Here is a 22,005-nt window from a genome sequence, read left to right on the forward strand (position 1 = left end):
AATGAGATGAATATCAAGAAGCCTAGGAAGACTTAAATGAATCGAGGCAAAGCAAAACGAACAGAAGGGAAATGATAGTCACAGTGACCACAACAATGTAAGTGGAAGAAACAGAGACCATCAAACCACTGGAACGGAATGCTGCAAACTAGACTGATCAAACAACTCCTCAAAGAAGAAATGGGAGAAAAGCATCTCATCCTGCTTCTTGGCAGAGAGGGAAGACCATGACGAAGGAAAACTGCATCCAGTGTCAGAGTCTGGCCATGTCAGTCAACCTTTAGGAAGCTCTTGCTATTTGCCAGGCAGTGTGGCAACTTGGGAAGATGTGAAGAAAGGCAAATAAGGTCGGTGTCTTCCCTCGAGGGACCCGATATTGGCCTGCTAATCACTGATTGCATGATATTGAGGAGAAAGGTATGCATGGACATTTGGTATCTGGAAGAATACACTAGACGGGAGCTTGGAGAAAGAGCAAGAAAAGAATCCCCAAGACAATCACTGGTAACCTCGGGACCTCTGAGGGAAAACAGAGCAGGAGTGTTGCTCTAGAGACGCCGTCTGCCCATGGGCTTGGCATTGGGACAGAGCCCAGAACTGGCAGGAGGGATAACCTTGAGCTATCAAATCAGAGGGAAGGAGGAGATCTCCTGCTGAACTCAGGGATCCGGCCATAAATATGTTAAGCCAGGATAGGGCAGAAAACTCACAACTAAATTTACCCCAATACTTAAATGCCATCCCAGTTCAACCTTGGAACCGGCTCTGACTACAGTTCTGCTCAAGGCAGCATTGGATCAGGGGGAGATATTGCTCGATTGCCAAGTGCTCACGCAGGTTCAAATTATGATCCCAGGAACTTGGCTTAACCTAAAGATCAAGTCAAAACAGTGAACTTCAATTTTCACAAACTGTAGGCTTCCAATTCCATAATTGGAAAACAATAGGCTTTATGGTTTATCCACATGGCAGGCGGTCTGGCCAAGGGCTGTGGTTCTCAATCATTTGCCTTCCAAGGGATTTGGCTAGCCCCCCTTCTCTACCCGCTGAGGGCTCCTCCTTCCCAGGGAGGAAGCAGAAACCCCTACCTCCACCTGTTTGGATGGCCGTTCCAGTTTGCTCGTTTCCCCACAAAAATCACTGGTGCAGTGACAGCTCAGAGACCCACCTCTAGGATCCATCAAATGAAAACATTATCCCTAGACTCCACACAGAAGGGGACCCAGACAAGGGAAGTGGCAGCTGGAAGCAATTCATTTCTACTTACTAACCAATCAATTGGGGCAAGCAAGTCCTTATTACCTACTATGTGCCAGTGCTAGAGCCCTGGAGAGAAAAGTACAAATAACAACACAATACCTATGCTCAAGGTGCTGATGGCATTTCTCTCTCTCTCTCTCTCTCTCTCTCTCTCTCTCTCTCTCTCTCTCTCTCTCTCTCTCTCTCTCTCTCTGTCTCTCTCTCTCTCTGTCTCTCTCTCTCTCTCTCTCTCTCTCTCTCTCTCTCTCTCTCTCTCTCTCTCTCTCTCTCTCTCTCTCTCTCTCTCTCTTCCCTTCTCTGTCTCTGTCTCTGTCTCACCCCACTCCCAGCAAAACTGGAGTTTGTGGAGTAGGTAAATGATCCCATTAAGTTCTTGTTTAAGGAAGAACGTCTCTTTGGGAACAGTGTGGAGTGTGTACTAGAGTGGTGAGACACTAGATGCTGGGAGATCATGTTTGAGCCTGTTGCAAGAATGAAGAGAGGTGATGTGAGGCTCAACATAGGATGCTGGGAGGGAGAAGGGGGTCAGAAGTGAGAGATGGGGAGGACGTCGGAATGACAAGATCTGGCATCCGTCTGGAGATCAGAGGGGAAGGGACATAAAGAGAGCAGGGTGACATCAAGGTTGCCAGCCTGGAAGATTAGGAAAGAGGAGGCAAAGAAATAAACCTTGATTAGTGTTTACTGTATCTCAGACAAGAGGCCAAGCTCTGGGGGCGCAAATACAAACAAAAGGAAGCAGAGACCTTGTCCTAAAGGAGCTTCTGCCTAGTGGCGTGGAGAGGATTCCTGGCAGGGGATGCGAAGCCGAAGTCTGGAATGTGAGAGGCTCAGGCAGAAGGGGAATGGAGGCTGGCCCACTGGCTTCCTCCCTCCTCCAAAGAGAAGCCCCAGGAGGAACCCCAGTGGAAGAAGGCGCCTGGCAGAGCAGTGGGACTTTCCAGAGTGAGAAGGTTGAGGGGAAGCTGAATGTCACAGGGTGAGCCTGAAGAAGAGTTATGGGGCTGTAGTGCAGAAAGACCAGAACCATGGGGTGCTTTGACAGAGATATAGATGTCTGGGAGAAGAGGGAATTATGGGATGGAGGAAATGAGTTCTGATCCAAACACGGAGAGTTGAAGGTGTAGCCAGGATGTCTATCCACTGTGAAATATACAAGAACAGGCAAATGGAGATGGAGGCTTGAGGTTTAGGGGAAAGACTGGGGCTGGATGTAGAAATCTATGAGTCATCAACAGAGGGATGATAATTAAAGCCATGACATCAGAGGGAGGGGAAGAGAGATAGACAAATAGACAGACACAGAGAGAAATGGACAGAGAGATCCAGAAAGAGAAAGATAGACAGACACACGGGGATATAGAGAGACAGAAATGGGGAGGGGAGGGAAGGAAAAAGGGAGAATGGAGAAAGAGGGGAAAAGGGAAGAAAGAGGGATAGGGGGAGAATGAGGGAAAGTAGGTGGACAGAGAGAGAGGGGGAGAAAGAGGGAGAGAGGAGAGGAAAGAGAGAGACAGAGACAGAGATGGGGACAGGGACAGAGACAGACAACAGAAACACTAACACTCAGGAAATATAAGGAATATGAGCCAGGGTCATCTTGAGGCTGATCCTGAGAAAGGGTGAGGATTGAGAAAAGGCTCTCAGATTAGACAATTAAGAGATTGTTAGTAACTTTAAAGAGAGTAATTTAAATGAGGTCAGAGTCCAGATTGGAAGAAACTGGGAAGACAAGAAATGACAGTAGTAAGTAGGCAACTTTTGTTAAGTATTGTACTAAATAAAAGGTACTATACTATGGAGGGTGGAGGACCAGATTTTGAGCCAAGAAGACCCCAGTTCAAGGTCTACTACTGATCCACACAGTGTGCTCCTGCCTTAGTCAATTAACCTAACAGTGCTGCATTCAACTCTCTAAGGCAGGTGTTCTAAAAATGTTTGGTTCTAAGGACCCTCCTTTTTAAAAAATTTCCTCTTTATTTAATTTTAATTTCTTTTTCCCCAATTACATGTAAAAATAGTTTCCAACATGTTTCAAAGAATATTGAGTCTCAAATTCTCTCCCTCCTTTCATAAACACATTCCCAGTTTCCCCTTTTCATTGACATGGTAAGCAATCTTGTATATTTTACATGTATAATCACATAAAACATTTTTCCATATTAATCCTTTTGTGGAGGGAAACTGAAATTAAATAAAAATTAAGAAAGTGAAAAAAGATTTCTTTGGTCAGGATTCAGGCTCTATCAGTTGTTTTTTTTTAATATATCTGGAAGTAGATGATATTTTTTACCATGAGTCCTTTGGGATAGTTTTGGATCACTGTATTATTGAGATTAGCTAAATCATTCCCCATTATCCTTTGCTCAATATTCCTGTCACTTTAAACAATGTTCTCTTGGCTCTGCTTATTTCACTTTCTTTCAGTTCATCTGAATCTTCCCAAGTTTTTCTGAGCTCCTCCTGTCTAGGCATTTTTTACAGCACAATAGTACTCCATCACAATCATATACTCTAATTTATTCAGCTATTCCCCAATTCTGTGTATCCAATCACTTTCCAATTCTTTGCCCCCACAAAAAGAGCTGCTTCTCGTATTCCCTTCCGCTCCTACAATCCTGTGGGTTAAGATAGCTTTCTATGCCCAATTGATTGGTATATTCTTCCCTTCCCTTCCCTTATGCCATTTCTGATGAGAGTATGGTTCACATACATCCCTCCCCACCTCCCTTATTTCCCCCTCCATTATAAAAGCTCTTTCACACCACTTTTATATAAGATAATTTACCCCATTCTATTTTTCCCTTCCCTCCTCCTCCTGATGCATTTCTCTTTCTTATGCCTTAATTTTATTTTATATCAAGCCATCATATTCAACTCACATTCTTCATCCTCTGTCTGTGCTATACTCCTAACTGCCCTAATAATAACAAAATTATTTGATGTTACAAAAATTATCTTCCCATGTAGGGATGTACACAATTTAAACCTTACTGAATGTCTTTTCATTCTCATTCCTGTTTACTTTTTTATGCTTCTTTTGAGTCTTGTATTTGAGAGTATATGAGAGTCAAAGGTTCTATTCTATCTACTCATACGTATATGAGAGTCAAAGGTTCTATTCACCTCTGGTCTTTTCATAGGAATGTTTGAAAGTCCTCTATTCCAACATGGAAATAGCTTTTGAACAATGATACATGTATAACCAGTATAACTACTTGTTGGCTTCAGAAAGGGGGATGAGAAAGCAGGGAAGGGGAAGGAAAAGGATCATGAATCATGTAACTATGGAAAAATATCCTAAATAAAAAAATTTTTAAAGTCCTCCATTCCATTGAATACCCATTTTTTCCCTCAAGAATTATGTTCATTTTTCCTGGATAACTGATTCTTGGTAGAAGTCTTAGCTCCTTTGCCTTTTGGAACATAATATTCCAGGCCCTCTGATCCTTTCATGTAGAAGCTGCTAAATCTTGTGTTTTCCTGACTGTGGTTCCAAGATCTTTGAATTGTTTCTTTTTGGCTGCTTACAGTATTTTCTCCCTGACTTCTGGGTTAAAATGGTGACAGAGTCCTCACCAAATACCAATATAAAGCAGCTCAAAAGGAAAAAACCCAAAATCAGACAAGCGAAGGGGTTCATCTATAGGGCACATCCTTGAAGGTAGGCAGGGTTTGGGCATTTCCACTCTCTAAGGGAGTAAAATTATGCCTACCAAAGTATGAGCTGATCACTTCTCCCCCACTCCACCTATAGTGCCAGAGTCAGAGTGAGCATGGGGCAATTGCTTGGTTCTTGGGTGACTGGCTGAGGACACCACAGACTTACCCCAGAGAGCAACAAGACATGGGACCCCAAGAGGCTGAGGAATGTAAAGCTTGGGCACAGAGATAGTGCAGAGAGGGTCTACACACAGCAGACATAGTAGACACATGTAGTACATGCTTTGTACTTCATCTCTATCCCGACATACTAGATCCCTTGCACCAACCTTCTAAATTGTTTTAAATTTTAAAAATTACTTTACCTCATCTTTTTGTGGATTATGCTATTCCAGAATTCATTCTAAGGTGTTATATCATAGATTTTTGGAGGGTTATTTGATAGAGATCAGTTGGGTTCCTGTCCCTTCTCTGCCATCTTGGCTCCACTTAGAATGTTAAACAGTTAAACAGGTGTTTAACTCCTAAAAATTACTGAGAAGTCTTCCTAAATAGTTTTGTTTATGTGGGCTAATATATTGGCATTTACTATATTATAAGTGAAAAAATCTTAGTATGGTTATGAATGTAGTTTTGATCTCACAGACTTCTAGAGAAGGCTTTGGGAACATTGATGATCACTGCTCCAATCTTAAGTTAAGAACATTTCTTATGTTCCTAAGTAGAGTGGACAAGGGGACCAGCCCCTGGGCTATGTACCACCTGCCTGTCATGCCTGGAGTGCCCTTCCCTCCCCACCTCCAACTGACCCAGCTCAAGCTCTATCTTCTGCAGGAAGTCTTTCCTGATCCTTCCCCCACCATGCCAGCCAATCTCCTCTGTCCCAAAACTACCTCATATTCATTTTTCATATATTGTCAAACTGTATACTTGCTCATGTTGCCTCTCTTAGAATGTAAGCTTCATGGGGGCCAGCACTGGTTTACTTTGGATCCCTGGTGCCTTACAGGGTGTCACTGATTGTTTTGTCACAACAAAGGAGAAGATGAACCAAAAACAGTGGAATAATGCTCTGTATCCCCTGGGATTGGTCCTGTTGTGTAGAGACCTGGGAAGAAGAAGAAGCCAAGAGAAGAAGAGAAGCCAAGCCAAATCCATGAATATTTATTAGGAGTCTTCTAAGGGCTAGGCATGGAGCTAAGTATTGGGGATATGAAAAAAAGTTTAAAAATGCCCCCAACTAGCCCCTGGCCTCAGGGAGGTCATAGTCTAATGGAGGAGACAACTTGCAGCTCTCTTTGGGCAAACAAGACATCGACTGTATGGGGATAACCAAGGGTGAGGTGGCATCAACCTTAAGGGGGATGTGGAAAGGCTCTTATAAAAAAGGGGAAATGAAGGAATCCAGGAAAGGCAGGATGGGGAGAGGCACAGTGGATAGAATGCTGGACTTGAAATCTGGAAGGCAAGTTCAATCCTGCTCCAAGCCCTTAGCTGTGTGACTTGATCGTTCTATGCCTCAGTTTACACAACTGTAATATAGGAATGATAACAGCATAGGTTCATTGAAAGGCCTAAATGAGTTATGTAAAGTGCCTTACAAACACTAAAGTCCATCTAAATGATATTTATAAATGTGAGCTAATTCCCCTGTTTGTTTCCTCCAAGCTATCCAGGGCACTGTTTCTCTTTGGTAAGAAGGGGCAGGCAGTCTGGGAGCTTCCCCTTGACCTGGCATGAGGGAATGGAGGTCCAGGGCCTTCCTTTTCCCCAGTCCTTTGTTTTTTCTGACCTTTATAACCCTGTGGGGCCCTCTCTGAGGGATGAGATAACATGGGCCTGGTGCTTCCCGGCCTTTGAGACCCTCATGATTCACAAGTGCTGAGATTATTTAACTACTGATCATGATTATTTGAGTTGAAAGACTATCCTGCCCCAGCTCAGAAAATGTTTATGTTTCCATTAAAAACCTCCAAACCACTGGCTTATTTGACTTACATCTCCTTCTATTCCCCAAACTGGGCCTGCAGTCGACAGTTTTTCTTTTCTTTTAAGAAGACATTTCCCTCCTCATTTTATTTTCTCCCAGGTAAGTTTGGGAAATAACTTCAGAGCCCTCACTAACCATATAGACATACTCCCACCTCCCACCCCCACAGCTCCAGCCTCTCCCTCTGTCCCACCAGAGTATCTCCGCTGAAGCCCACTTAGACTCACTTCTGCCCCTAAATATTTCTCTGAATGGGGCACAAAGGCCTTGACTGTCATCCTCCTTTCTCTGCCTAGCTGCCTTTCTTCCCTCTTTGGCCAACTCCTCCAAAGCTGGCATCCTCCCTAAAGTCTCCTTTGACTGATCTAGGAGCAGGTGATTGGTTTCTTGGACTTCCACACAGGCTCATTCTAGTTACATCCCATCCTCTCCATGTCAATTGGCCAATTATCACTGGTTTGTGCCACCACAGTGTACACATGACTGATGTAATATATACGTATATACCCTTGAACTCTGTGACATGGGCACACATCTCTTAGTGGCTTATGTGTACTAAGGAAAGGGAAATATCCCCCAGAATTACAGGGATCTCAGAAGCCGTCAGTCTAACTTTCAATGGAACAGAAATTTCCTTTAGATCTTTGCCTCCATACACATACATTCACCCAGCTCTTCTTTCCTTGAAAGTCTTGAAGTCTTGGATGAACCCACTACCTTCCAAGGAGATGGATGGATGGATAGATAGATAGATATAGACATAGATAGATACAAACATAGATAGATAGATAGATAGATAGATAGATAGATAAAGAGAGAGAGAGAGACAGACAGACAGACAGACGGACAGATGGACAGACGGACAGACAGGTTGATAAACAGATGGATGGATGGATGGATGGATGGATGGATGGATGGATAGATAGATAGATAGATAGATAGATAGATAGATAGATAGATGGATAGATGGATAGACAGATACATAGATAGATAGATACATAGATAGATAGATACATAGATAGATACATAGATACATGGACAAAAAGATAGATACATGGATGGATACGAAGATAAAAAGACATACATGTATGTCTATAAGTTTATGTCTTGTATGTATATGTGATCCAGTGAGTCGTCTCTTCCAACTTAGTATCACCAGCAGATCCCATATGCTTTTGTCCAAATTATTGAGGAAACTATTAGCGAGGGCAGGGCCAAGTACAGATGCCTGAGGCTCCTTAATAGAAACTGCCTCCCATATTGACACAGAGATAGTCAACATTTCTTTTTGCATCTGGAATTCAACCAGTTCCAAATTCACCTCATCATGCCATTCATTGCTCCTGCCATCTAACTCCATCTTTCCCACAAGACCAGGATGAAAGATGGTACAAAATGTTTTGCTAAAATGCTAAAATTCAAGGAACTGACCCATGTGGAGAAGGGGCCAACCAGCCCCAGTGCCATCAATAACTGACAGTGATGAGTAGGTAACGGGCCCAGGAAAATAGCCCAGCACTGTCCAGTCACTGGCCCTGCTTACGTCTCTCCCCAAGAAAAGGCACCCTGAGAGATGGAAATAGGCAGCAGGTGGCAGGCAAGTCAACCCACTTTATGCCTCCTGGGCCCCAGGAAATTGATGGTCTCCTGGAAAATATAGCAGCATATATATATGTGAGCATATGAGGAAAAAGAAGACCCAAAGGCCCAGCTAACAGGAAAAACCCGCCTATAGACAGGGAAACAGAAGCAGGTCTTTCAAAGAAATCAGGGATCCTAAAAATAATAAGCATAGGCAGGACTGCATTAAAAGTACGAGGGACCAACTGTGCAAAGGGATGTATATTGTTGATATTTTTAAAAATACATCCTTTACTTCTCTCAGACTCAGTTTCCTAATCTGTAAAATGGGACTAATCCTAGCACTTAATCCACAGGATTGTTCTGAAAATTCAATAACATACGAACAAAACTGAAAGCACTATTGAAGTGTGTTGTTACTATGGCTATTATTATCAGCCATTGTGTATTGTTATTAACCAGTATAATGAAGAGAATATAATTCTTATTCACTACCTGGTCTGAAATGTAGAGAATGGAAAGGTAGCCTCCAGACAGAGGGTGATGGGTTTTCAATTCCAAACCATCATTCACATCCTTCTTGGCTGGACAATGACCCAAGGGCCTCTGTGTGGCTCTCTGGAAGGACAAACAGCTGCCTCCTCCTTCTAGTTCAAAGGATCTTCCCCTCTGGGTCCCCTCCTCGCTCCGAGGCCTCAGGGGACCTTCTTCCCTCTCCTCTGTGGAAGGCTCACCCTGGAGTCTGATGAGAGACCCTTCTGGCCCTTTACATCTAAACTGGCTCCAACCATGCTTCTCTTTACTGCCCAGCTGTCTTCTCAGCAGCCTCTTGGCTTCCTCCTTTGCCCCCACCCCCACCCCCTGGCCACTGTCTGGAGGCTATATAAATATACTGGAGGCTATATAAATAATTTCTTATAGAATTTTAATTCAAACTCTATCTTTTCTTTTGGGGGGATATGAAATTTTTATTTAATTAGTTAAATTAATTAATTTAATGAATTAATTTTGAATATTTTTCCATGATTACAAGATTCATGTTCTTTCCCATCCCTTCCCCAACCCCCCTCCCATAGTGGGTGCAATTCCACTGGGTTTACATGTGTCATTGATCAAGACCTATTTCCATATTATTTATATTTGTATTAGGGTGATCATTTAAACTCTATCTTTTTTTTTTTAACTCTTACCTTCCATCTTGGAATCAATATTGTGTATTGGCTCCAAGGCAGAAGAGTGGTCAGGGCTAGGCAATGGGGGTCAAGTGACTTGTCCAGGGTCACACAGCTAGGAAGTGTCTGAGGCTATATTTGAACCCAGGACTTCCCATCTCTAGGCCTGGCTCTCCATCCACTGGACCCCTAAAGCTGCCCCCTAAAACCCTATTTTTTCTGACTCACTTTAAAGTTAGAAATTTGGGAGATAGAACTAAGATATGACATCTAAGCAGAGAAAATGGGAGGCAGTGTCTGTGCTACCTAATAAAGTAGTCTATATCATTTGTTGTTTGCCTATTTTCCTTCCACCGAGTCAGGTTTTAAATCATCTTTGGTCCATCATTTTCAGTCCCATCTGACTCTTCGTGAACCTGTCTGGAGTTTTGTTAGCAAAGATTCCAGAGTAGTTTGCCATGTCCTCCTCCATCTGATTGTGCAGATGAGGAAACCGAGGTAAACCGGATGAAGAGACGTGTCCAGGGCAATAGCTAGTAAGCGTCTGAAGCTGGATTTGAACCCAGGAAGAGGAGTTGTCCTGACTCTAGTTGCCCTGATAAATAATGTTCAATGACCCATTTTATAAATGAGAAATTTAAAACATGATACACACACACACGTAGAGTAAGCATGTCAATATTTCCCTTCATACACAAACTTGATGAAAAGAAGAAAAAGCACGCTTGAAAGGAGATGAGAGTTTTGCCTTTAAACGCAGAGAAAGAAGCCAGGCTCAGCTCTCAGGGTGGCTTTTGGAGCCCGGCTCTCCCCTAAACATGAACAGTCCCGCCCCCCCCCCCCAAGATGGCTCAGCATCATTCAATCCACGCTGCTCTTAAACCGCTCTTCTCCATCCAAAGTTCAGGCCATTGGAGGCCTCCTTGGGCGCATCATTGTCATGTTTCCCACCGACCTGACGTGAAGAATACGCCGATGTTGATCCGTCTCTCCCTCCCGCGTTCCTCCATCCCTTTGCCCTCCCCTCCCAGGAAAGTCGCTCTTCTAAAGAGCGGCCCTTTTGGAAAGCTTTCGGGATCCCGAAGGCCGAGGCGATAAATCCCTGGAGAAAGCCGCGGCTGCAGCCCGGCTGACACACACAGACTAGAAATGCAGAAAGATCTAAAAAAGTTTTGCAACTTCTTTAGAGTTTCCTTTTCAAACAGTATAATTGCTTAGCATTCACCCGCTGATAGCCTATGAACAAATACGTAACCAAATTTTAAAATAAGGTACTGTAAACACCCCATAAAAGAAAAGGAAACATTTCAGACTGCTTCAGCGGAATGCAGGGAAGGCCAACAATTTTTATGTGGATTTTCCGGATCACAGGAGCACCACACCTGTCACACCCACAATGTGGAGGGGATACCTGCATTCTTCATTGAAAAAGAAAAAATTGAGTTTTGTATCGTCCACATCTTTACGGCAAGTCTGTGATTCTGAAAATGAGCTGATTATTATTATTAGAAAGACATAGAGATGAATATGTGCATATACATGTATACATTTTGTATGTATGTATATATGGAACAACGTGTCTATTCTACCTTCAATTACATTTAATAAACATTTTAAGTGTCTGCTGGGTATGAGCTACTTTCATCAAGGATATCCTCAATCTGTGTGTATGAAAATAGTTCTCACAAATTCGTTAGTGATACAAAAGCAGAGGAACCAATCACTGTGGATGAATGAAAATACAGATTTAATTAATAAATTCTGGTTATGAGTCCAGCACTGGAAGAGGTGCTAAGGACACAAAACCAAAAATGATGCAGTCACTGCCCTCACAGGAATTATATTCAAATAGGGGCATTTCTGATAGAGATTACAGATAAATAGGGACATGTGTTGATTACCCATTTGTAGGCACTATGCTGACTCACAGTTACTCTTTTGTTTGCTCATTTCTTAATGACAATGTCACCAATGACTTTTCCTAACTCCTTCTGGTGGCTTCCTCTATCAAAGAGTTTACAAGTCAATCCCTGAACAGACCCTTGTGAGTTCTTGTATTTTCCTATTAGGATGATAAAGCTTCCCTAGAAAATTGTTGGAAATATCATCTTCACTGTAAGATCAATCAATGGGCACTCTAAAGAGACCTGCCTAAGGATTCCCATAGGAAAAAGAAAAAATATATATGAATGAAGAAATCCTACAGGTTCAGATAATGCAACAGAGTTAGGCAGGCTGGCTTATGTTCTTCCATTGATACATGCATCATAGATGTATATTAGAGCTGATCAATGGGCAAAGCCCACCATTAAATAGAAATAAGATGCTAAGCTGAATTAAATATTTCCAGCAATTTCCAAACTTTTCCTTCACATAAAACCTCCCCTGTTAAATTCTAGTATTCCTTCATGGATGCTGATTAATGAGATATTATAAGCTCCAAAGAATCAAAATTGACAGAGACTCAAAGGGCAATGAAGAGGTGCTTCATGGCAATAAGATTCCTGCTATGGGTTACTCCAAGTTATTTGTTTACAAGAAATGGCATAGAGGGCATTGTCTTGGGCATGTAGGATCCGAGCAAGGAGTAGATCTGCCATAAAGTAAGACTATGGGGTTGGAAGAGGGATGACCTTACATTTGGAATAACTGAAATCTATGGAAAATATGTGGGAAGACAGGATCAAAAATCACAAAGGAGTAGGAGTCTAGGATAGGCTATGATCAGGACCATCAAATGATAGATCCACATGGATAAAATCATGGACCCATGGAAACAGAAAATCATAGAGAAATAATGCCATGTGTTTACAAATTTCAATGAAAAAAACATTGAGGTATAGGAGAGGGGTTGAGAACATACCTTCTTATGAGGGATGATAGCTAGACTTTTGAACACATAATTTTGATCATCTTAGGGAAGGAGGTAAAAGAAACCAATTGGAAATGGCCAAAGTGGTTCTTCCATTACTATCTTAAAAAGATGTACACATTACAAAATACATGTTATGATGATTAAAAATAAAGACACTACCACTATTATCATCACCACCACCATACACATCGCCCCCTCACCTCTACCCCTTCTACTGGCTGCTGCTACAATTATCATCTTCTTTTTTCCCTCTTTTTAGAGGGATTCAGATAGAAATGATCCCATGTCAGGTTAACAACCTTAAGGTAGTCTTTTATATTGAGTATTCTGTAGACTATTTTATAGCTAGGTATTTTTAAACTATTGTCCATAGCTGAATAAAAGTAGTAGCATGTAGGTTCATTCTGAATAATCTTACTTCAAGAATCCTCAGTACAATTCTTATAGCAAAACAGGAAGGCAGGAAAGATACTTCATCCTATTTCTATGTGATATTTTTTCTCTAATAGATCTCTATTTTGAAAATTTTACATTCATTGTAGATTGTATATTTTGGGTATTTGGTATAACATTTTAATTGACTTTAAGTATATATCAATGTTAAAATTCCAAAACTATGGGTAAACATTGATTCCGTGATACTGTCAAGTCCCCATTTGTTATCTGAGTTCTTGGAACAGTTTTATAAAAATGTGTTATTTTTCTTTTCTTTTTTTATGGGTGAAGTTTAGACATAAATAATTAGAGGAGAAAGTGCTATCTTTTATGGTCCTGCTCTTATCCTTTGTGTAATCAATATTCTTAAAGCCTGATCTTGCCTGGAGCAGGGCAAAATATCTTTAAGGTTTCACCTTCATCCATTGACTCAATGTATCCTCTTGATTAAAAAATGGTCTTAATTCCTTCTCTTTTTCCAGTCCAAATGACACTCTGATCAAGCTATATGGCTCCACAAAAAATACATTAAATAGCTCCTTCATCTCATGATCAAAGTGCCTTTTGTACTGGAGAAGTATCCAATTTGTAAGATGTTCCAAGGAAAGAGAAAGACTTAAGATCATTTTGTAATCAATATTCTTAAAGCCTGATGGATCTTGCCTGGAACAGGGCAAAGTATCTTTAAGTTTTCACCTTCATCCATTGGCTCAGTGTACCCTCAATTCAAAAATGGTCTTAAGTCTTTCTCTTTCCTTGGAACACCTTAAGAATTAGACACATCTCCAGTCCAAATGGCACTTTGATCATGAGATGAAGGAACTATTTATTGTATTTTTGTGGAGCCATCTAGCTTTATGTCATTCACATACAGTAGGGGGCTAATAAGATGTTTTGCTTTTACTTTTTAATTTGGAAGCCATCCCTATGGAAGAGAAATGATCATGGATTTAAGATTAGACAGAAGCACAGTAGACTTCCACTATCACCCTGGGGGGAGAATGTCATGATTTCTATGAGTACCTTTTATTGTTATTATAGTGGTGTTGAATTTTAAGTAGAGAACAACTTGTGATCTGCCAATCAAATACCATGGCTCCCTTATCCTCCCGGGTCTACTGTATTTTCATAATTGTTATTGTTATAAATATTATATCTCTTTCTATCATCACTCACATCCTCCTAATCTTGATGGATCCACTCCATATTCAAATTCAAGAGGAAACTATTAGACTCAAAGTGTCAACACAGAGAACTTGCTTCCTAAAGCTAAATTACAAAACGTTGGGGTCATATTTGAATGCTCAACCTAAAAACAGGTTCTCTGCGTGGATGTGTGTGTGTGTGTGTGTGTGTGTGTGTGTGTGTGTGTGTGATTGTCCCTGGCCATGTGGCCATATTAGTTATCATTGACATCACAGTCCTAACTAAGGTAGAGTCGCTGAAGCTTAGTACCAGAGGACCGCCATGTAAAAGACCCCAAATTAACCCATTCACTACTTCAGCAGCAAAGGCTCTAGAGTGACAAGCTCACAAAAACAGAAGGGTGCTTAGTTACTTCATTATTTTCACACGATGAATGACAAATTTGATTTAAGCTCATTTCATTTTGACCATCTGAAACACTTTCTGATTCTTGATCCCTGGCGCCAAAAAGGCTAAGTGTAGCTCTGACAGAGAATTCGATTTCTTTTATTAAATCCAATTTAGGGAGCTTGTTAAAGGACTTAACTAGCTGGCTGACTGGCACATGATCATTTCAATGTATACGTGTGCCAGCCCTCACAGATCTGTGTAGATCGAGGGTAGACGCTGCCAGGAATAAAGACAAGCATGGTCACAAGGAAGGATTTCTGGTGAACTTAAATACTGAATGCATTTTCCATTGTGCCTAATAAAGTCATGCCTTGTTACCTTTGGCCAAAAGAAGCAGCGTGGACATTTTTGTTTACTTTGTGGCAGTAAGAGATGAAAAACACTTCAGCAATACTATGGCAAGCCACCAAAAGACGTCTTACCTAAGGTGTTTTCTGAAATTCTGAAAGTGGGTAGAGAAACATACAAGCAAAAAGGGTTTGTAGTCTTTACAAAAATAAATAAATCCAATTTGTAGAAAACATAAATGCTACTCTTCACCAAATGGTGTATTAAAATGGATGTATATTTTCATTGCATAATTGACCACATTTCCCAAAATGGTTGAAAGGATATGTTTTAGTTGGGAAGAGAATGTCAAAATCGAATTCATTCTCATTCCTAATTAAATGTTTTTGGTAAGATCAAACAAAAAAGATCACAGTTGAGACACAATATGGACAAAACAATGACCTCTGAAATGACAAGAAATGACTAAGAGGAGGAAAAATCTATTGATTCAAACAAATGAAAATCGATAAAAATCAATACATCCTCATGAATCAAAAGATAGTAAGTTTAGAGCCAGAAGTCCTTCTAATATTGCCCTATCATTTTGCAAATAACATTAGTTATGGGACTCGTACAGGATAACGCAGTGAATGGCAGAGCTGTGAGGGGAACCAACATCCTCTGACTTTAACTCTTCCTATTAATAATATATTAACCTATGGCACAACTTCAGGGCAAGATATTATTTTATGTCTAAAATGAAACTTCCATTAGTTCCTACATAGCCCTTTTTTTAAGGACAAAGGGCTACATGGCAAGAATCTGCTTTATTCTTGGAGAAACCACGGCAGCCAATAAACTAAAAGCTTAGTTTGTTCTTGATAGTATATCTTTCAAAAGATTCCATTCCAAATTGATTATTGATCAAACTTTTCGGTGTTTAACTTTTACCACACACCAAATGCATCAAGCAAATTGAAATATTATACAGTCAGTCTTCTATCCCTAGTACTAATGTATTTTGACTAAGCCCACAAAATCATTATCAAATTAACAGATGTGACATTAATTAATGACTATGTGACATTATCCAACTTAAATTATATGTTGATGCCTTTCTTCTTCATTCTTAAATTTGAAATGAAGGGAGAAAAAGGAGGAAAAATAAAAAGAAAGAATTAAGAAGAAAAAAGACAAAGGAGAAAGAATCTTCTTCTATGTGACTTTTGGCAACATTTCACTTTAATAATAATAATTGCCTATTTTAAAAACTGATCTTCCTTTCTTTCTTGACTTGGCTCCTCAAAAACAATAAAATGGAACCTCTCACAATTTCTTTTTCTTAAACAGAAACAGGAAATCGATCAACTCCACTATGTCATTATCCTCGGCAAAAGATGAACCATTTTCATACCAAAGAACATATGGAATCAAAGCTTTATTGGAGAAATAAAAGATATTGGGTCCTGTCTTATGCCTTACCTGCCTCTACCCCAAGGGTATCTTTCTCAAATTTCCCCGTCCATTGGTTCTACTGAGAGCCGTATCTCAGACAGCCTCATTCTACAAAAATGACCCAAAGGATATGTTCAGGATATGGGCAAGATGTAATGAAACAGTTTCTCCTATTTCTCTTTACCTTAGGTGCTAGCTAAAATGACCAAAGTAAGTAGGAAAACATAGAAATGAAAAGGGTTTAGAGGTTTCAGTAAAATAAATCCAATTTTATATTAATATTACTCTTCACCAAGTGAAGGCTTTAAAAGTCATTCTGGGAAAGCAAAATATCATTTGCATAAACTATTCTGTATATCATGGTATATATATTCCACATTACAGAACCCACTTCCCTGCCTCAAACTTGCAATGTGGCACAGTCCAGTTAAATATGTGTGTACTAATCTTATATGTATACAACCACACATGTGTAATAGCCATACATGTGTATAATCACATGATGTATTAAATCAATCGGTATATAATCACACATGTGTAATAATCACATGTGTGATAATCACATACATGTAACAATATGTATAATCACAAGGCATGTGAAAATCATGTATGATCCTGTGATCACCTGCATGTCTAATAATCGCTTATGTAACCACATGTTTAATAATCATACACATGTCTAATCACATGTGTATATAATACTCATGTGTGTGCCATAATCAATTCTTTATATAATCACATGTTTAATAATAATGCATGGGTTTAATCACATATGTGCATATAATAATCTTACACGTGTGTGAATGTTGGTGTGGGTGGGAGGAAGGAGAGAAAGGTTATAATAGACTTATTTAATCTTAGTAACATGGGAGAATAAGAGCTTGTCTAGAGCAGGGGCATCAAATCCCAACAGAAATGGATCCCTGCCAGCTGTGTACTGACTTAGAAAACCACGAATTAACACTATCCATGATGTATTATGTTTTTATTTATTTGGTCTAACATTTCCCAGTTAGAGTTGAATCTGGTTCCTGATGCATTCAGGATGTTGCCTAAGTGAAATCACAGGTCCAAACACCCCACCCCAAGCCCCCAAAGAAAAAAAATCCAATCACATCAAAGGAAAGATGCTCTGGCAGAGAGGGTCAGGCAGATCTACTGCAAGTCCTGTCTCTGCCATCCGTGACCTGGGCGCCTGCCTGGGGGCTTTTATTCCTTCTTAATGTCCTCAACAACTGAAAGTTACACCAAGACATTAGCAATACCACCCCAGCAGTTCCCTACAGAGGCAATGGTCCACTGCCTCACTCCCATTCAAAAAACAAAAGCAGAAGCAAAATCTTTCAAGGAGATCAGAACATCGGAGGACCGTCCACATGGACAATTGGACATCCCTGATGGATTAGGGGGAGCCCAGCAGGTTGGGTGGCCATGCATGTGCCATAGAAAAGAAGCCTAGTAGGAGTCTGAGAGAGCCTGCATCTTTACGGTGACAATAAGGAACTCTTTCTCCTCCAAATTCCATTGACCTAAGCTGTGTGATTCCATTAGCACTGCGTTTGGAGAATCTGACCCTGCATGCCCAAGACACACTGGCAAACTCAAGGAACATCGCCTCCAAGGCAAACGGTAGAGGACTTTCTCTTTAAGTTCCAGATCTGGTCCACAAATTCTCCTTGTTTCCTCTTCTGTTATCATCTCGCTGTCTATAGGTACACATGTGTATGCATGGATATATAGCGCTAAAGTGTGCATGTTTGTTATTATCCCCATGTAGACATATCTACCCATCAATGCTAGATATACCTATGTAAACCAAATGGAAAAAAAAAGATCTTTTGAATGAAAACTGGAACTAAAGGAAATAGAAATGTGTTCCAAGAACTCAGGACGCCCCAATCATTCCAAATCCCTTGTTCCTCCACATTACATTTCTATTTCCCAACTCTTTCTTTTTAAGATAAGTCTTTGCCCTCTCCACTCCCCACACTCCATCATTAGCTCCAGAACAGCATAGAAAAGGTTCAGACATCTGCCTTTCAGCTAAGTCCATAAGAGCAAGCCATTGGCACTTACTTCATCTCCAGGATCTCCTCCAGCTGTTTTCTCCTCTCCATCCGCAGGTTGGCCAAGTGGGCTTCTTTCTCACCCAGGGACTGCTGCGTTGAGGCAAGGCGAGCTTTGGTAGCATCCAACTCTTGTCTGGTCTTTTCGAGGGCATTCATCAGCTCTTCTAACTGAAAGGCAGACATCGCCATGATTGGGATTTCACTAGATGACAAGGACTCACTTGTCTGCCTCTGTTCTGACAGGAACCCCATAGAAAGCCATGCGAGCCTCCTAAATCGAAGCTAGAGCTCAACGAAGACCATTCTTGTTTCCCACTGATTAAAAAATGTGTTTCCAATGCTCAGCAATGACCAAGTTTCCAATGGCCCCATTCAGTTGTTTTGCCCAATAACTTTTATAGAAACTATTTAACTTCTTTATTATAAGTGGGGGTGACTGGGCAGACCCAATTTGGTCCTGGGCTTGGCAAACGCCTCCAATATTCGCTCACGGTTGGGGTAAAGCAACGCTCAAAATGCATTTTGTCAAGCACGATTTCCTTTCGTTTTCAGGCCCCCGAGTATTTTCAGAGGAAGCTAATCTACGTGTTTCAGATTCATTCACATTTAGCCCATCAAAATGTTGGTTTCGAAAAGCCATTGGATTTTCAAGGACCCTCCAGAGGCCTTTTCCTTTGAACCAGGAAGCAATGTTTGGCCAAGAGTAAACAGCATTCCAACCACAAAAGGTTCAAGTTTGGTTTACCCGTGCTGTTTGAGAGGGCCCTAAACTTGAAATAAATGAAATGTAACTTTTATAGGGTGCTAATACACTATGGGGATAAGCCAGACTATCAAATATCCAGGGTTTTTAGCCAGGTCCCAAGAAATTGGACCAGGGGGCCCCGAGGCAAACCCTTACTCCTCTACAAACCATCCTGGGCTTTTTAAAGCCAACCTAGAACAAAGCCAGCCTGGTTTTTATGATTTCATTCCAAGGGCTGCAAAGGAATAAGCTGGTGATATGCAATCCCTCACCCGGATGAAGGGCTGGATTGACCCTGTTGATTAGAAGCTGTGGTTCCAGGGAGTCTCCGTATTCCATAACTGATGTTTAGGCCTCTAAGCCATCCTTTCCAGCCAGGCTTGGCAGAAGGAGCTCACCCATCACTAAGATCAACAAAGCTCCCTTCAAAATGTGTCAGTGACATGTTAAGTCCCAATTCATAAATACTTTCTGCACCATTTATACCGTTTTACATGGAATTTATTCAGGATAAGCAGAAAACACACGTCCAAGATAAATTTCAGGCTTTTAAGATTCAGAAAGCCTTTTATTTTGCTACAAGAAAAGGGAAAACTTTGAATCATGAGCACGCAAGGCAAATAGGCACGAATGCCAAAAAAAGGAAAAGGGGGAAGCAGGCTTCAAAATATGAAATTCAAAGAAGACAAAGGAAATTGGTGAATTTCACCCAATTACACCTGTCTGATGGGTGGTGAACGAACCAAGAGGCATCATGGGCCAGTATGCTGTCAAGTGGTGTTGGGGAAAACCATGGAGGTAATTGAACTTCCATGCAATGCCCCAATCCCGATGACATTTTCCATCTATCCCCTTTACAGCATTGCTTGTGAATGACTGAGGTAGGCATGGAGATGGATAGATGGCTCATTACCAGTGCTCCTCGGGCTTTATGACTTCATCAACATGGGCACTCACCCAAGGGGACGGCTCAAAACCCAACCTTGGCTACTCATCCCATGGGACTCTTTGTGGCTCCTCCCATAACTTCAGCCAACAGGAACCTTCACACTGAGGGCTTTTCTCAATTTCTCCTTGCATCCCAAGAATATCATAAAGCTTCAAGGCATTTCATATGAGTCATCGCTAGCCCTTCCCAAGCAACCAGCCTCTCTTCCATTGGAATCAAATATTTCTTTTAAAATATCTTTTGCACTGTTTCATTTATTAATTACATGACATTAATTATTACATTACAATAATCAATTACATTAATTACACCGTGGAATTATGTAGATGTGTGTCAATATACAGTGTAAAGAAATAACTGTAGATGCAGGCAAATAGATGCTTAGCATGGAAGTCAATGAATAACTTCTTGTTGACTAGTGAATTATAATTATAATATGTTCCAGTCCAGCCATGCCCCTCAAATACTGTTGTTGATATTTGGGGGTTGTATTTGTAGTAAGAAGGGCCAGTTCTCACCAAGGCAGGCAGTCAGCTCCTGTCACTTGCTTATCAAAAATCTTCATTAAAACTCCAAATCTATTTTCCCCTTAATAGTACCCACCGCACTCAAATAGAAACACGAGCAACTCGGCCATACCTAAGGATTCCTGTGGCCTAAATACTGACTGAGAAAACCACAAATTAACATCATCCATGTTTTATTGTCAATTTGATATTCTTGCTGTAGGTGACTATCCGCCTCAATGCTTCAGAGACTCGAGGGATCTAAGCCTTGAAGTCAAGCAAATATTACAGGAAAAAGATCGATGCTAAAATGATGGACTTTCCTTTCAGGAAGAAGTTTGGCAGCATTCAGAAAACCCTTCCCCGAAGTCAACATAGACAATAATTTCTCCTATTCTGCAATGTCTATTCACGATATAAGGTGAAGATATCTACTGTCCCAGTGTTAGAGATCTCTGGGCCATGTTTTCTGCTTATGGCCTCTGGATTTCTCATGCCCTCTTTGCAACTTTACCCGGTAATGAAAGGAAAAAAAATCCAAGAAAATCAATCATGCCATCAGCCTGCTGGAACATTACACATTCAGGTCTCTCACCATGTCGGGGAATTAGTAGCGCTGTTTGCAATCAGTTGAGGTGTAAGGCAACATGACTACAGGCCATCCTACAGCAGAGATAAAGGCCATCTCTGACACCCTTGTTTGTTGACTCCTTCCCTCTGCTAGTATCTAAAACTAACCTGCCCACACTCATCTGACACAGAGGCCACTCACTGGAATGCCATATTGTTTCCTAATTCAGCCTGGTCTGTTCTGACATCTCAGTGAAGAGCTTCCCGGCCTCAGACCTTCCTGTCATACATTTCATTTGATATTAATTCAACTTTAACAATTAGATTGAAAAGGAATTAGCTGGAGCTCCATTGAAATTTCCTCTAGTGAAGAAGGATCACAGGATTCTACTTGGAAGGGATGTCAGAGGCCCACTGTCTAAGCTTCTGATTTGACAGACAAGAAAAACGGGCATCCAAGATGTAAACAAGATGTGAACGTGAGCCTTTGAGATCAAGCCAATCCACTTCCCGCTGGACTGTGACTCAAGCCCGTGTTTAGCCTTTGCTTTATATTCCTTTCAGCAATCGCCATCCTGTTTTACATGGAGCATACATTCTATAAGATCTACTTGGAGCCAGAATCGCTGGAACTGAATCCAGCCTCTGATTCTTATCACCCGGGTGACTTTGAACAACTTTGCTACACCTCAGTTTCCCCCACTGTAAAATGAGGGGGTTGCACTCAGAGGCCATTATGGTTCCATTTAGCTTCAAATCTGAGATCAATGATGCAAGACAAGAGGGTCTCTGTAAGACCCTCCATAATGGCTCAAATGGCATCAATATCAGAAATTCTAGTTCCACTGTGTTGGCTTCAAGAACAGTTG

The 22,005-nt window shown here is 41.0% G+C and overlaps 1 protein-coding gene across 10 annotated transcripts in view; it reads right to left on the bottom strand.

Annotated features, from left to right (window-relative positions):
* The window catches only part of ERC2 (ELKS/RAB6-interacting/CAST family member 2), a 1,021,362-nt gene that overhangs the window by 427,968 nt on the left and 571,389 nt on the right, over positions 1–22,005 (bottom strand). For all 10 annotated transcript variants that reach the window (XM_056804190.1, XM_056804183.1, XM_056804182.1 and 7 more), the window contains one exon: positions 18,374–18,534. In XM_056804190.1, the coding sequence (XP_056660168.1) occupies positions 18,374–18,534 (161 nt within the window). The remainder of the gene's footprint in view (positions 1–18,373; positions 18,535–22,005) is intronic.

This window comes from Monodelphis domestica, chromosome 7 (assembly GCF_027887165.1).
Source record: "Monodelphis domestica isolate mMonDom1 chromosome 7, mMonDom1.pri, whole genome shotgun sequence".
Lineage (NCBI taxonomy): Eukaryota > Metazoa > Chordata > Mammalia > Didelphimorphia > Didelphidae > Monodelphis > Monodelphis domestica.